Source organism: Denticeps clupeoides, chromosome 2 (genome assembly GCF_900700375.1).
Source record: "Denticeps clupeoides chromosome 2, fDenClu1.1, whole genome shotgun sequence".
NCBI lineage: Eukaryota > Metazoa > Chordata > Actinopteri > Clupeiformes > Denticipitidae > Denticeps > Denticeps clupeoides.
In genome coordinates, this window is record NC_041708.1 from 17,375,830 (window position 1) to 17,392,635 (window position 16,806).

Here is a 16,806-nt window from a genome sequence, read left to right on the forward strand (position 1 = left end):
CAGTGCACACATTTCCAACAAATAATTTCAGCGGGGTCAATTAATCTTCCAGAATGAACAGACTACAATACCACTCCAGCTCCCTAAAGGACCAGAAAAAGGAACTGAGAAAGGCTTTCATACTGTCCTCGGAGCATTCATACTTCACATTAGGACTAAGTAAAGAGGCTGATGGTGCCACCACAGGCAAAAGGTTCTACAATTCACAGCGTGTTATGGGGTAGTTTGTGATGGCCATGGTTTTAGCTCAACTTTAGTGTAAAGTCTGTGATGGTAGCTTTAGTAAACTCAAATTTCCCCTCTTTAAATCAGTTCTTAAGTAGCTAGAATTAAACCCCAAATAGCAGAGTACACAATAAATGTCATTGAAATATGAGGAACCATTAGGAATTTCAGCTAAAACTAGGTTGACAAATCTTTGAGATGTTGCAGGAGCATGCAGAGATTACTGATGCGCATGGAGTTAAGGGAACCTGCCAATGCCGTCTAGTTAGTGTTAGTACATAGTGAAATGAAATTCACTGTCTAACATGTATGTAGCTGAAATGACTTTAAAGCTCAACTTGAATTTGAACTTGGATTAAAAACAGAATCACAAAATGTATTTTAATACCTAAATTGCATATGTAAAGTACAGATTTGCAAAATGTATTAACAAAAACACATTATACATTCCTTGAAAAAGAACCTAAAATTCATACATGCAAATTCCAAGAATTAAATCCAGCACATGTTGCTAGTTTCAGTCCATTACATTTTTTGAAGTCCCTATACTCTTTCCTCATCCTCTCTTTTTGGCCACCCCTATCCAAAGCCATCTTTGAACAGTTGAATCTATTTCTAAAAAACAAATCTCATTAAAACAGGAGAGATCACTGCTAAATTTTCAGTAATTATTCTTTAAAGCTTAATTTTAAAATACATAAAAATGTGATGTAAATTCTAAGAAAACAAATATATTGATCACTCTTTAACAATCCAGTTGGTCACATTGGAGGAAAGTGGTGGCTTTTAAGGTTTGATTCAGGTGATCACCAAATCAATTCCTCAAAGTTTAATGAGGAGTGTAACAGACACAGGCACGGGATGGTGGTCATACTCAGAGATGCTGATCTCTACAAAAACTGCAGTGGTCTCTTATTTTCATCCAGAGCGCTATATGTACTGGTACTGAGCTGAGAAACACAAAGGGGCACAAAGTTTTTCTCTCAGTAGAGAACTTCCACACACAAAATATTGCCTTTGGTTTTGTGAATTTAATGTGTGTGTTGTGCTAAAATGCTTATTTTAACATCTATTTAGAACACCACAATTAAATGATACTATGAACAGCTGAAAACACAGCAAACCATATGAAATTAGTCTGTGTGTATGCAAATCACATGAACTGGAAGCCAGTTTTTCCTATTTGCTCAATCATGAAGGTCCACCCCACCTCTGAGAACCAGTGTGTTCCCCTGAAATTATATTTCTGCATTAGCATTACTTTTATAAGAAATCTAAAACAATTATTATATAAAAAGATACACAAAAAAAGACACAAAAGAAGACTACAACAAGCACAATGTAATGGATAATGTATAATTTTGAATCAGGAAGACATTAAAAGAAAGCAGAAATATGATTTCTTACAAACTGTCTTTGTAGGTCATGAGTGCTTTTCAGTTGAAGAGATGCCCCCCAATGGTAACAGATTTGGATCTATTTTGATCTGCTTGAAAGTTTTTAAATCATTTTTTTTTGTTCCCTGAACCACTTCGTTATCAGGGGTGGTAGTAGCCTATTGGGTAACACACTTGCCTATGAACCAGAAGACCCATGTTCAAATCCCTCTTACTACCATTGCTTCCATGAGCAAGACACTTAACCCTAAGTTGCTCCAGGGGGACTGTCCCCTGTAACTACTGATTGTAAGTCGCTCTGAATAAGGGCGTCTGATAACTGCTGTAAATGTAAAATGTCACTGTGACAGCAATCACAAACTTTGGCCTTATGGTGCTCCATCATGCTGGAAAAGGCATTGTTCTTCATCAAACTGTTCTCACTTGTGATAATGCGAGGATCACTGCAGGAACCTTTTCAGTTCACCTGAACACTATTATTAACAATCTGGAGTATATGCAAATTGCCATAATAAAACTGAAGCAGCAAATTTTGTGAAAACCAGTATTTGTGTCATTCAGACTACAGACAGACTACACAGACTTCGGTCATGTTATTGACTTCATCCAGGAACAATTACAAGGTCCAGGAAAATGCATAGTTATAGATGCATGTTCACAAAGTGCAGAGAAAATGGGAAAAAAAAAAAAAAAAAAAAAGACATTAGAATCATACTCTAAAATCCATATCACCAAACAATGCACACCGAGCACCAGTCATGGCTGCCCACTGCTCTCCAAGGTGACTGGTTAAATGCAGAGGACACATTTTGTTATGTCCCATGTTTCCATTTCATGGTACTCAAAGGACTCTGTAGTAGTGATCTAGCTGCTGGCAAAAATCTTCAAAATAAAAAAGTAAACAAGAAAGGCTGCATTCTGCACACGCATCTTTAATAAAAAAAAAAAAGAGAGAGAGAGAGAGAATATCCAGCACTATTTTCAGTTCACTGTTTACATGGTAGCTGTCTTCACTGTTGACCAATATGTATCTACTTGCTGTGTCCCAGGGTCCAATCAGGTCTTTGTGAACTTGGCAATGAAGAACCCAATGGTGTCTCTGTCTGCCACCCCAGACAACGCCGGCTCGGGATGGAACCTCTGCAGGAGCAGTCTTTGGTCATATGCTAGTCCAGCTCCCAGCATGCCCTCTGCTCCAAGATGAGGCTCCTTAGTCAGAGAAATGTTTTCACTTATTTTCCGCTGACGTTCCCATTTCCCAGGGTGCTTCCCTGACCCTGGTTTTATCTTACCTGAGCTTGTAGTGAGAGGCATGGGAAGGTCCTGAGAGCCCAGGCCACCTGTTCCTCATTCTCAGCGAGTGTTACAGTACAGGTACTATAGACCAGAACACCGCCCCTCTTTAACAGCTGAACAGCCTGCACACACATCCAGTTCAAAACCAAAAAAAGGACACAGTCAGCTCCATGTGCATCTTCACCTGGAACTCCATGTATCAACGTGATCCAAGCAAACACTTCACAAATGTAGAACTAATCAATAGGAGATCCAATACGAAATTAATCTGGTCATACAGACAGATTTCATGGTATACATCTGAACATCTTCCCAGCTGTAACAGCCCCTTCATACTATCTTAGGACCCATCTACATGAGAACTTTTTCCTCTAAAACAGGAAAATTTCTATCCAATCTGGCCTTGGTTATTTACTAAAAGGGTTAGTAAATGGTTAGTATTTTTTGTGCAAATGCTGAAATATTAATCCAACAGCTAACCTTCTTGGGGTAAGTAAACGGTTGTTTATATTAGTGATTGTAACGGTTGTAATATTTAGTGATTAATGATTTGCATATGCTGACTAAGTTAATAAGTAAGTTGTGTAGAGTTAGCATAGCACCACATAGTTACGGTGACCACATCTCCTATTTTCCCCAAACATGTCTAGCAATCAGCTTCTATATGCATGCTAGTAAAGAAAACAGCATGTCCCTGCCGTGGTGCTGCAATCAGCCCTGTGACAACTGGAAAACGGAGTCTCTATTTTTACATGCATCATGTTATCGTTTCATGAAACGAAGGACATTCAACTTTAGGTAAATCGATTTTTTACGTACAATTTTTATTATTACATACACAAAACAGCTTGTAGCTTAAACAAAGAGTGGTTTCGTTTTCACTGCATGGTATTGGTGACTTGGTGCACAGTACTGTATATAGATCCAGACTGATCTACCCACTCCGAAAAACCACAGGGGGCCTCACCGTGTGCAGGAGTTTTCTCTGCAGAGGTTGGTAGGAACAGATCTCCTTCAGACTCCATGTGACAGCCATGTTGGGCCTCTGACCCAAACCGCTGCAGGGAGCGTCTAACAACACTCGGTCAAAACTCTCCTGCAGAAATGGAGGACCATCTGCAAGCAATAAACAGAGTATTAATTATCGCAATACCTATACAGTACACACGATAACATGTGCTCAGTTTCCCACTCATGGATTGAGCCCCAGGCTAAAAGCAGTTTTGAATGGACTCAACCACGTTTTGGCATATATAGCACCTCTCAGGCAGATAGCAATGAAAGGTTTATATCCATAAATTTATATCCATTAATTTTTTTTGATACCTGCATATCTCCACACTTGAAAGGTGGAGAGCATAAACACTGAATATTACCCATATTTCATTGTGAATGCAGGGAGGGATAACTAGGCATAACTATGAGACCAGTGTCTGACTGAGCTAGATGGTTGGTCCATGGTATTCATGGACCTCCTAGTCACGGACATTTAACCACAGCAATGACAAGTCTCATCTGATCACATAGCAAATCACCATATTCCCCGGTGACTGTGGTAAAGTGGTTTCATGCCTGCGGTGTTGTCAGCCTGGCTGCTGACTGCCCGGATGCTGTTGAAGCAGAATGGCCGAATGCAGTCCAGCTTCAGGGTCTGTGCAAGTGCCCGAATCTTATCCACCTTCCAGCTGATTTTATCCAAGGCCACCACCTCACCCTACCACAGACAAGCAGAGGCAGAAGTAAAAACACTGTTCCATAATGAAGTATTACCAGGAAAACTGTGATCTAACAGCAATCCACTTTTCAGCCTGTTTAGATGGAATACTCTACCTTGTTCCCAATCAGTGCTGCAATATGAGTGGTCTTGCCCCCTGGGGCAGCACACATGTCCAGGATCCGCTCTCCTGGTTTTGGCCCCAGAACATGACTCACAAGAACTGATGGCAGATTCTGGGAAGACGAGATGATAACTAGTAATGACGGCAGAAACTGGTCCTGCTACTCGGTGGCCTAGTTGGGTACCTGTAAGAACACAAACTCTGGCAGGATTCCATCGAAGGATGGACTGGAGTACACAGGCTCAGTCATCTGGATACCCAGACCTCTAACAAAGAGTAAAGAGCTTTAGACATTTTGCCCGCAGGTGATTTTATTTTAATGGAAGTTCTAGTGACACAATATTTCAGCTATCGTGTGACACCGTAAACAGAGAAAGAAGAGCGCTTAATAAATCAGCTCAAACATGTTAAACTGATTCTACAAGGAAATACTGCAACATAGTCATTATACAAATAATGTGCCCTGTAACGATGAGACGAGGAACACAGATCCAAGCATTTCACTGAACACTTTGTTACAATCGCTGTCACTGTAAATAGCATCTCCATTTGCCATAACATACCTGTGACTCTCCCTGCTTTTGGAAAATTTAGAAACTTAGAAGGACCTACTAAACTTTTTCTACATAGTTTTAGAGTAAAAAAACATTTTCAGATAAGATGATCCTTTATTATTAATTTACACTGTCACAGCAGAAAGAGGACAGTACAAGATAAGAGCAGCAAAAGCAAAAAAAAAACAAAAAAACAGCAGTAGCATAGACAATATGCTGACTGTATAATATAAAAGCTCAGTATACAAATAAATAGTCCTAGAAAAGGACTCTGCCTATAGCAGTAGCTTTGGAGTGATTGGAGTGAATCACTCTGTTTTCAGAGTTATGAAGACTTACCTCACTGGCCCGTCAGTGCAGAAGATTTGTGCACGGTCTACCCGAGAAACTCCATTTCCCAGAAACACTTTCTTCCCCTTAAATTCTTTAGCTCCCTTGGTGCACTTCCCCTCCACGTCTGAAAATACCGACACTGCATCTCCAGTCTTCAGAACTGGCAACATAAATTGCAGAGACGTGATCATTTATTAAAAAAAAAAATGTTTTGATGGTTTTGTTCAGCTAGTATTTTCATATGATTACATCAGACAGTTTCAAACCTTAACATTCATTCAATATGGTCGTGAAATAGGCTTATTTTTTAAAGATATTTCAATAACAACAAAATGCTTAATATATAAGATGCCAACCAGTACACAAGAGACTTTGTGCAAAGAAGTGAATATCTGCCATAAAAGGATTATAATCTATAATAAAGTACATCTGCAAAAATTCTTTTGCTATTACCATGGAGATAAGTCATGTGTCCTCCCAAAAGACACAAATTCTGCCGTGTGGAATAAAACGGACTTACATTTTGGTGTGCTCAGGATCCCTGGACTAAAAACATGGGCACCCCGGAGAACAGCGTTCCCACACTGAGCTCCTACAATCACCTCGGAATCTAGAACACACACAGGCCTGCAGAACAGGCAAAAAAGAAAACCGTTCAGTCTCATGCATGCAGCATTCACTGGTCTTCCATAGCAGAGAGCAAGACTGACGCTCCACATGTACCTGGGGCCAACGACAGGGAGCAGCAAAACATCTGCAAGTAGGGGGTGGGCAAGAGGAAAAGCAGAAACGCCACCTGGATATGAACACTCGCTCTGCTGCTGGAGGACATAAAGAAACATGCAAATCCAACGAAATGGACTGAAGTCCCTTTTCCGTCTCCTTCTCTACGACATCTCACCTGCAGGAGATACTGCTGCAGACGTTGCTGGACTTCGTGGCGGGGGGCCAGGTGTGTGCTAACCCGAACACAGGTAAAAGAAGGGGGGCGAGACAGACAGGAGAGCAGCGCCAGAAATCTCCTCTCAGCTTCACACTCCTCCACTTCCATCAGCAGCTGGAGAGACACGGTGAGAGAGAGAGAGAAAGAAAAACTCACTTTATTACAAACCAGTCATGCTACAAAAGACAAAATAAACTTAACATCAATCAAACAAAACCATAAAAGGGAAAGCTGGCAATACAACAATCACAATCCAGGAAAGCAGCCAGTTTCAAAAGCATCATTCTCGTTAAGCATTCACGAAGCGCCTCGCACCCCCCAAGCATCCATTAACACGAACAGTCAGTTTCCCCACCAATTTGTAGTGGGTGTACTCACACAGATGTGCCGCAACGAACACCTTAAACACAGCAGTGAGATCTGGCCGATACTTTTACTTTTACGTGTCTTCCAAATTGATAACTCTGCCACACCAGAGAGAAAATTCAATACCACTGTCTTTTCCTTTGACGTCACAGAGTATTTTGGTCCAAAAATAAATAGAAAAGAAAACCGCTGAGCCAGTCCCTCAAACCACTGGGGCAAGAATAAGAAAAGATCCCCCAGCCAGGGACACGAAACAAACAAAAGAGGAAATGTTTCATCTGACTGACAAAAGAGACAGCACAGATAGAGATAGAGACAGACAGAGACAAAGACATCACTTCTAACATGGGTGGTTCTAGTATGAAACGGTTCATTCAGAAATGCACAGCACCCACCTCCTTGTTCATAAAAACATTTCGGAGATACTCATGGACCTCGGGCTTCATGGAAATTTGTGGCAAAGCAGCCATGTCTTCTGTCAGCGCAGTGGTTCACGTCACCTAGTAGCTATAACAGGGCCAAAATGTACTTTAATACACAATGGAACGTGACCACGCATTGATGAACGCGTGTAATCGCCCCTAATAATAGTCATCAGCGGCTAATTCTCCCATCAGATAATCAAATGCCACGAACAGACAGAAATCGGACGAGATCAACATGATCTACCCGAAAACTTCCGCAAACACGTCTCTACGTAAGCAGGCGCAAGTGCTTCTGGGAGTTTAATTCTCTCCAGACTCAAAGTGATGGCGTGCTGTGTGAAAGCATTCAAAAACTGCTCATAGTTGAAGTTCCTAAATGCACAGACCAAATAAAAATTTTGGAGAGCACAAACAGTTCGCAACCCACGACGCTGAAGTTAGCTGAAGTCCTTTTTCGATTTCACCTCAACTGTCTGTTCCACCTTAAATGCTGATCAGCAGGCTGCCATGTCGTCATTACGCCTGTAGAGGGGGCAGTTTAGCGAAGCTTACATTCAGGAATTTATATGAAATAAAAAAACGTTTTAAATCTGTATACAGTGATTATCTCCGTATCCACGCAACGAACAGTTGTTCAACCCATATAAACTTGGTTTATGACAAATATGGCTATTTGGTGGCAGACAAAACAAGGATCTAAATGCTACATGGAAACTTTAGGGTAAAACAGCAGGGTATTTCCTGTCTGGCCCAAAGTATTCGTCAATGTAAAACTTTGCTCATATGCACATATAACAGGTTCAAACCCCACTTACTGCCATTGTGTCCCTGAGCAAGACACTTAACCCTGAGTGTCTTGCCGGGGGACTGTTGATTGTAAGTCTCTCTGAGTAAGGGTGCCCCAAATCCCTCCATTGCAAGTTGAGAGTCTGTGAGAAGCCACAGAAGACCTAACCAGGGCATAGTGCACCTGAAGACCCTCCTCCATTGGCTGGGGACCGACCTGGAATCCTTCCTCTGCTCTGAGGGCCTGCCCCAGTTCAGACTCCAGGCGGACCAGTCCACCGTCTACCCCTCTGAAGACTGCTCGTTCCTGGTGTCATTTGATTAGTGATTCTGGTTGGTTGGTCCGTGCATGTCCCTTCCTCCCACAAGCACACATCCCACACGCTCGTACAAGCCCATCTCACTCTTCTGGGTGTGTGAGATTGTTAACAGGGGTTAACAGGGTCACACTCATCTCTGGCCTACCACATACCTTCCACACACCCACTAAACCCACCGCCCTCTGGTCTAAGGACAGGAAAGTAATGCAAGGAGTGCCGCAAACATTATGATGATGATAATAAAAAAGCCCAGACAGGACCATGGTCATTTCACAGCTGGTAGTATGATCATCACTGCCACGAGAAGGACATCAGCTGAGGATGAAGGTGTTTCATTTTTTGGACACCAACTACCACCAGTGACACCCACTGTCACTGGTTCAGTGGATGGTTTGGTATATTTGGTATGTAATTGGTATATCGTTAAATTAATTTCAGTTACAAGTAAGACCCTTTCCTGTGTGCAACATCCACACTTCAGTTAATAATTCCTATTTTTACTGTGAGATGTATGAATTGTTATTTTTTGTTACCCATGATTCTGGAGAATATTGAAGATAGTTCCCGTGTTTGAATGTACTGAGCCACTTAACTCAAATTTTGATGTAAATCTGTATGTGAATGTACTTTTGTAGACATTTTTCCTTTATTATAAACTTCACCACTGCAGTCGTTCGTATACTGTTTTACAAAATTAACGAGTGAGTGGGGGCTTCTGTTCCAAAAGTGTCAATCAAAATGACTTTGTCATCAGTATTAGAGAAGATCCAAGTGCTAAATAGTTTTGTATTTTCAGCAGATTCCCTACAACTGCTGCCCTCCGACCTTCTGATTGGCTGCCCTTTGTTTCCCTGGCTGCCCCCCGGGTTCTGTGTGCTCCCTGCAGAGAAGAGCGCAGAACAGACTTTAAATTGATCTAATCGGACAACTAGGAGGTAGAGGTACGTCTCTGTTGGTTCTCTCTTTTTTGGTGTTATTCTATTCAACGTGTGCCACGCTGTCTGCCATTATCCTGTACAAACATATTTTTTCATGGATTAAAATAAACCTTGTGTGTGTAGTTACAGGATGTACAGTTTCATGGGTGGAGGCTTGTTCTGTGCTGGGGTGTCAAATATACTCCTGGTGGTTTCCACGGCAACAGATTACTGGATGCAGTATCGTCACTCCAGTAACTACATGCACCAGGGTCTGTGGCGCTACTGCGTGCCCGGAAAATGCATGACCCACACCGACAGCATAGGTGAGATGAGGTGACGGCTGTGGGGAGCGGGGACTATGTCAGAATGTGGGACAACTCGTCTCTCCCTCCGCAGCGTACTGGGATGCCACCAGAGCCTTCATGATTCTCTCCACCCTGGCTTGCTTCTTCGGTCTCATCATGGGCGTCATGGCATTCATCCACTACTCCTCCTTCTACAGCTTTGACAAGACCTTTGCATCGGGCATCATGTTCTTCATCTCCTGTGAGCAAAATTCTGCCTGTTTATTTCTCCATTCGTCAAAACACAAAAAAAAAAAAAAACATGACCACATTGAGATGTGAAGTTTCATATGAAGTGACTTCTCTGCCCAGGCTTCTTTGTGCTGCTGGCCATGGCCGTCTACACCGCTGTTACGGTCAACTACTACGGCAAGCGCTACGGGAGCTGGAGGTTCTCCTGGTCCTATATCATGGGATGGGTGGCACTGGTGCTCACGTTCTTTTCAGGTGGGGAACGTAAAACTCGCAAAAATGGCAGGATGCTTTTAGGACTCATCATTTCAGACACACGTTCAAAATCTTCTTCTTCGCTTTGTCTGCCAGGCATATTTTTCATGTGTGCCTATCGGATGCATGAGGGCCCGAGGAGTTCCAACAGCCGCTGACGCTTCCCGACGACCCACCTTCAGCATCCTCAGTACGTCACAATCTCATTCCCTGGATTCATCATTTCAACGCTTTAATCTAATAAAAAGTACAGACACACAAGACTTGTTTTTTTTTTCAACATTAGCGACTACATGTTCAAGGGTAAATTAAGAGCTGCAGAAGCCCGGTGATAAACATCCCCCATGTCATGAAGCCAGAAGAATGTGGATTGTTTTCCACTTCATACTATAATATTATTAGGAATGTCCGAAATAGGAAGCTGTAGTGCAGGCAACTGAAGGACATTACACACAAGGACTTTAAGTGCCATTCTTTATTTTGTGACAGTGCAAAACACAAGAGCACACAAAACCATGGTGCTGAAAAAGCATTTAACAAGAAGAAATGCCCTGTATTCCCAGACATTTTCATAAAACAACTGCTCAACTGTGGTCAGAGCGATCATGTTAAAGTGGTCTCATACATACAACTCTTAAACTATAGCAGAGTAACAGTGTAAAGGCAACATTTTAATCAACTTCCTCAATGGTTGGACCAGAAGCAGCTCCTCCAGGGGCACCGCCAGCCCCAGGGAACCCACCTGCCATCCCTTCTGGCATCCCGCCTGGCATGCCCCCAGCACTCTGGTACAGCTTGGTAATTATGGGGTTACACACCTTCTCCAGCTCCTTCTGTTGGTGCTCAAACTCGTCCTTTTCAGCACTCTACAAAATAAAAGAAAGTTAATGCAATCGTGATTAATCGGTGGCTGTACTGACGTGTCGTTTGAATTTTTCTCTGATTTTAGCCACTGCTCATTAGGCAAAATATATTTCATTTCAAAGCTGAAGGTTACAAAAAGCTTCCTGTGTAGTTTGTTGAAAAATAGGTCGCTTTCCACTTTTATTCAGTTAGTACAAATTTCCAAATCGGGAAGGTGCTTGACAAAATAATGATAAATATCCAAACATTTTAGGTAAGTTGCACAGGGGCTTATAAACAGTGGAGCAGAGGGGGACATTTAGGCTTCCATTTATTTAATCTTTACATGCACTGGGTGCCATCAGCTAGCGATTGTTTCAGTCTATCTCTGTCCAGAGAAAATTTTGCAGGAGATCAGACACTATTTTAAAAAATGCAGAAAAAAATATCTGCGCACTCATATCTTCTGTTGTTCCCTCATTAACATTCAACAAAATATATAATCTGTTATCACAATGTGAAGAGAAGGAATCAGTAAATACACAAAGGAAACATCAAATCTACGTAGTAAAATTAATGTATTAAATTATATTTATTACAGGACTTGGTAAGATAACTCTCCTACCAGGAGCAATAAGTCACATCCTGGCACCTCTGGGCCACCAGATGGCACCATATTTTCTACTTCCTTTCTGATCCCAATCACCAGTATGTATAAGAATCCACCTATTGTCTCAAACCTCTGTGGGTCATCTAGGGTTCTGATCCACATGTTCAGTTCATGTGCCTTGTACCTTCTATCAAGATTGACCATTTTCCGGACCACCCTGCCAGTCTCAATTATCCTCAAAATATTTCTTACATGGTCAAAACTTTCAGCAGATGCCCTTATGCAGAGTGACTTAAAGTCAGTAGATTCAAGGACAGTCCCCCTGGAGACACTCAGGGTTAAGTATCTTGCTCAGGGACACAAGTAGGGTCTGAACCTGTGATTTTCTGATTTCTTCCTCTGACCATTTATCATTAAACATCTCCCTCTCTAGGTTCACTTCTCAACACATGACTGAAGACCACAAAAAGGTGGTGCATAGCTACACATTCAACAGAACCTTACGGCAAGACCTTGTAAGACTGTAAGAATCTACAATAACCCTGAATATGTAATTGTCACACAGCGTGGAGGTGCTTTTACAGACAATCATACCTGGTTCTTATCCAGCCAGCTGATGACACTGTTACATTTCTCCAGAATCTTCTGCTTGTCCTCATCAGAGATCTTCCCTTTGAGCTTCTCATCTTCAACAGTGGACTTCATGTTGAAGGCGTAGGACTCCAGGCTGTTCTTGGCTGATACCTTATCACGCTGAACATCATCCTCAGCCTTGTACTGCTCAGCTTCCTGGACCATACGCTCAATGTCCTCCTTGGTGAGGCGACCTGGTAGACACAAAAGACAAGTCAGCTATCTGTCAATGCAATCAGGAATGATGAAACAAGCAAAGTGAAAGACAAGAAACACCTTTGTCATTTGTGATGGTTATCTTGTTCTCCTTGCCAGTGCTCTTGTCAACAGCAGACACATTCATGATGCCATTGGCATCAATGTCAAAAGTGACCTCAATCTGTGGCACTCCGCGAGGAGCTGGAGGAATGCCAGTCAGCTCAAATTTGCCGAGCAGGTTGTTGTCCTTTGTCATGGCCCTTTCTCCCTCGTAAACCTGCAGGGACGATACTTGGATTGGAGAAAATCTGCCAGACATTAAAATAAACCCAACATCCAAAGCCTCAGAGCCTACCTGAATGAGCACTCCGGGCTGGTTGTCGGAGTATGTAGTGAAGGTCTGCGTTTGTTTGGTTGGGATTGTAGTGTTGCGCTTGATAAGGGTGGTCATAACCCCTCCAGCGGTCTCAATACCCAGAGACAGAGGAGTGACGTCCAGGAGCAGCAGGTCCTGCACGTTCTCAGACTTGTCACCAGACAAGATGGCAGCTTGAACAGCTGCAAAGCGGCACACAGTGACAAAAAGGTTGGCGCTCCTCTATACACCTACTCAAACTCAAGAGAGAACTTTACTTGGCATTACCTGCACCATAGGCCACAGCCTCATCTGGATTAATGCTCTTGTTTAGCTCCTTCCCATTAAAAAAGTCCTGCAAAAGCTTCTGGATTTTGGGGATACGGGTGGAGCCTCCAACAAGGACAATATCATGGATCTGAGATTTATCCATCTTGGCATCACGGAGGGACTTCTCCACTGGGTCCAGGGTTCCACGGAACAGGTCTGCGTTCAGTTCTTCAAAGCGAGCTCTGGTGATGGAAGTGTAGAAGTCGATGCCTTCATACAGCGAGTCAATCTCAATGCTGGCCTGGGTACTGGAGGACAGAGTGCGTTTCGCTCGTTCACAGGCGGTACGAAGACGGCGGACAGCCCTCTTGTTGTCGCTGATGTCCTTTTTGTACTTGCGCTTAAACTCTGATATGAAGTGGTTGACCATGCGATTGTCAAAGTCTTCGCCACCTAGATGGGTGTCTCCAGCTGTGGACTTCACTTCAAAGATGCCATCTTCAATGGTCAAAATGGAGACATCAAAAGTACCACCACCAAGGTCAAAAATTAGAACATTCCGCTCACTTCCAACCTACAACACAAATACAGAAAGGTCTGAACACGGCTCATGCTTGAAAACAAGATGGCAAAATCGATAGAGCTGAGACAATTTTTACTCTCTCACCATGTCATTTTATATTATTGAGTACGAGTTAACTGGACATATCATGTGATTTGCTTTCAAAGTGGTGCTTAATGACAATTTTCTTTGTATAAAAGGAAAGAAACACTTCTTCACATAATGCAGTTAGATTGCTTAGGATTGGCCTTTAAATGATCTGGATGAGCGTGTGGCAAGGAATGGACGTGAAGGTGTGAATTAAATGGAAAAGGCTGCCAAGAGTCTGACTCGGAGACAATACTAAGATATTAAAAATGCAGCAAATGTACACCATCAGGCAGCAAATTTACGTACCTTCTTGTCCAGGCCATAGGCTATAGCAGCTGCCGTTGGCTCATTGATGATTCTCAGAACATTGAGGCCAGAAATGGTTCCAGCATCTTTAGTAGCTTGGCGCTGAGAATCGTTGAAATACGCTGGTACTGTGACGACTGCATTTGTGATGCTCTGCAAAGTAACAAATCAATCAGCATAAAGAACAGCAGAGCCCTGCCTGGAGAACAAACGAGAAATATCTGGAAACTGCCGTACAAACATACTTTTCCAAGATAAGCCTCAGCAATTTCCTTCATCTTTGTGAGCACCATAGAAGAGATCTCCTCGGGATAAAAGGCTTTTGTCTCCCCTTTGTACTCCACTTGCACCTTGGGACGTGACGAGTCATTGATGACAGTGAAAGGCCAGTGCTTCATGTCTGCGTGAACCACTGGATCATCAAATCTACGCCCAATCAGTCTCTTTGCATCTAGGATTTAAAACCAAAGTAAATCCTATTTCAATGTATCCATGGTATTTAAAGAAAGCTGTGCTGAAATGTGAAGTCACTTTGATTTTCATGTATGAATTTAAAAACATCAACCTAGCATCATTCTAATGATGCTTGGCATTATGCTCAAAACAAGTGACGGTGGCCTGTTTAATGGACTACATGGCTAATGGTCCCTGCTCTTACAAATGCAGACAAAATTTAATGAGAATTAAAGAAATGAAAGTCAAATCAATGTTTAAAATGGTTCCTTGTTTTAAATGTAATGCAGTTATGAGGGGAAAAAGTTGTATGTTGCAAAATGATTTTCATAAATATTAATTATGGTCTTGGGATAAAAACGTATGCTGGCCGACATGTATCAACTTGAATTTTTTTTTTAATTCAGTCAGAAAAAATACTGGGAAAAAAATGTAATGGTGAAAGGGGCAGTGAGATGAGAGTAAGGGAATTTAAGGGAACTGCGTTGATGGGTAAAAGCGTTTCCTCAACCTTGTGGTACAGCACTTTAAAGCTCTGTAGCACCTTCCAGAGGGCAGTAGTGTGACAATATTATGGGATGGTTGAGTGTTGCCATTCATGATTTTACAGGCCTTGCTGTGACAGCGCGACCTGTAGATGTTTTCCAGGGGAAGGAGTAGGAATCCGATAATTGGCTGGGCTGTCCTAACTCTACAGTTTCCATACCATGCCAGAATGGTATGGAAACTGGTAGTAGCCTAGTGGGTAACACACTCGCCTATGAACCAGAAGACCCAGGTTCAAATCCCAATTACTACCATTGTGTTCCTGAGCAAGACACTTAACCATAAATTGCTCCATGGGGGACTGTCCCTGTAACTACTGATTGTAAGTTGCTCTGGATAAGGGCGTCTGATAAATGCTGTAAATGTATAAAATGTATATGGAGTATGACAGTATGCTCTCCACTGAGAAGTCTTCTCAATCGAGAACATACCTTATTACAATTTAATAAGTCAATATAGTATAGATAAAAGCACTCTAATGACATAATCCTGTTATTACTTACCAAAAACTGTGTTAGTTGGGTTCATGGCAACCTGATTCTTGGCAGCATCTCCAATCAGTCGTTCTGTGTCGGTGAAGGCGACGTAACTGGGTGTGGTCCTGTTACCCTGGTCGTTAGCAATGATCTCCACCTTGCCATGCTGGAAAACCCCTACACAGGAGTAGGTGGTCCCCAGATCAATTCCAACTGCTGGTCCCTTTGACATGGCAATGTTCGTCTAGGCTGGGTGATGAAATGTCGCCAGTAATTATTGCATAATAACTCTTCCTCGACATGGCAGATACAACACTGATACACCTTCATATGAAAACCACTCACAATGAGAATACTGTTGCACCACAGTGAATGTTATACTTTACTTGACATTTACTCAGGAAGGAAGGCCATGTTTTTATTCGATTCAAATGTTAATTTGTATGCGTGTGTATATACACGCACATACGAACACACTCTCTCTCTCTCTCTCTCTATATATATATATATATATATACATACATACACACACACATACATTCGATTAATTGCCTTAAGCATTTTCAAAAATAAGATTGTAATAAGATAGTTTAATTTTTCACTACTATTCACTATAAGTTTGTGAGCATTAATTAATACTCCATTTCCATAATTTCAGGGTGTGAAGGTTGAAAGGAAAGGGCCGCTGGGTGTGACACGCTCCTGTTGCCATTTTCCTCGCAGTCTCTGAGCGCGACGGGCGGATTATGAGCCTGTCCTGGTGCTGCACGGTCCACTTTCACACGAAGAAAATTATTCGACGTTCTGAGGAGAAAACGGAGTCGCGTCCAGCGGCGGGTAGCCCTGGACTAATTTACCTATACGCGCCTGGAATGTCGTGGTCCCCGCCAGTTATTACTCACGGTTAGCGTTCGCAGTCCGGAAGGAATCGCAACTCTCTTCCCGCGGTCAAGTTCCGAGCGAAACGCGGCTAGAAGACGCCGACAACGCCACGCAGTTTCCAGAAGAGTTCCGTGGAACAGTCGAGAACAATCAGGAGCAGAGGCCAGCAGCCAATCAGGAGCAGAGGCCACCAGCCAATCAGGAGCTGAGGACAGCAGCCAATCAGGAGAGAGCAGGAGAGACCGGCGATGAAAGCTGCACGGTGGACTAGGCGCCTTGAAGTACATCTGTGCATCGGGCAAGTAAATAGACAAAGGACAGATAGTAACAGATAGAACAATCAATAAACGATATACTTAATAACAATAATAAAAGCACTTTTGAAAAA

General features: G+C 42.5%; 3 protein-coding genes across 5 annotated transcripts; 1 reads left to right on the forward strand and 2 right to left on the reverse strand.

Annotated features, from left to right (window-relative positions):
• Nucleotides 1-1,839: 1,839 nt before the first annotated feature.
• nsun6 (NOP2/Sun RNA methyltransferase 6) lies at nucleotides 1,840-7,633 on the reverse strand. 2 transcript variants are annotated; one of them, XM_028970803.1, is made up of 11 exons: nucleotides 7,348-7,633; nucleotides 6,545-6,700; nucleotides 6,367-6,461; nucleotides 6,164-6,270; nucleotides 5,650-5,803; nucleotides 4,941-5,022; nucleotides 4,749-4,868; nucleotides 4,491-4,632; nucleotides 3,886-4,034; nucleotides 2,915-3,040; nucleotides 1,840-2,831 (listed from the first exon to the last, which is right to left on the reverse strand). In XM_028970803.1, the coding sequence occupies exons 1-11, from the start codon at nucleotides 7,420-7,422 to the stop codon at nucleotides 2,679-2,681; spliced, it is 1,359 nt and encodes a 452-aa protein (XP_028826636.1). In that variant the 5' UTR covers nucleotides 7,423-7,633; the 3' UTR covers nucleotides 1,840-2,678. The 2 variants fall into 2 exon arrangements, with proteins under 2 accessions (XP_028826636.1, XP_028826635.1); XM_028970802.1 differs by having other exon boundaries at nucleotides 6,367-6,464.
• A 1,714-nt stretch (nucleotides 7,634-9,347) lies between these two features.
• Nucleotides 9,348-10,446, forward strand: LOC114784555 (lens fiber membrane intrinsic protein-like). Its single transcript, XM_028970038.1, has 5 exons — nucleotides 9,348-9,424; nucleotides 9,545-9,726; nucleotides 9,800-9,949; nucleotides 10,060-10,194; nucleotides 10,291-10,446. Exons 2-5 carry the CDS (start codon nucleotides 9,552-9,554, stop codon nucleotides 10,350-10,352), a joined length of 522 nt encoding a protein of 173 aa, XP_028825871.1. The 5' UTR covers nucleotides 9,348-9,424; nucleotides 9,545-9,551; the 3' UTR covers nucleotides 10,353-10,446.
• A 205-nt stretch (nucleotides 10,447-10,651) lies between these two features.
• On the reverse strand, nucleotides 10,652-16,593 carry LOC114782977 (heat shock cognate 70 kDa protein). 2 transcript variants are annotated; one of them, XM_028968631.1, is made up of 9 exons: nucleotides 16,439-16,593; nucleotides 15,564-15,780; nucleotides 14,307-14,512; nucleotides 14,062-14,214; nucleotides 13,122-13,677; nucleotides 12,834-13,036; nucleotides 12,557-12,755; nucleotides 12,242-12,474; nucleotides 10,652-11,060 (listed from the first exon to the last, which is right to left on the reverse strand). In XM_028968631.1, exons 2-9 carry the CDS (start codon nucleotides 15,766-15,768, stop codon nucleotides 10,866-10,868), a joined length of 1,950 nt encoding a protein of 649 aa, XP_028824464.1. In that variant the 5' UTR covers nucleotides 15,769-15,780; nucleotides 16,439-16,593; the 3' UTR covers nucleotides 10,652-10,865. The 2 variants fall into 2 exon arrangements, with proteins under 2 accessions (XP_028824464.1, XP_028824458.1); XM_028968625.1 differs by having other exon boundaries at nucleotides 15,564-15,785; nucleotides 16,439-16,577.
• Between the last annotated feature and the right edge of the window lie 213 nt (nucleotides 16,594-16,806).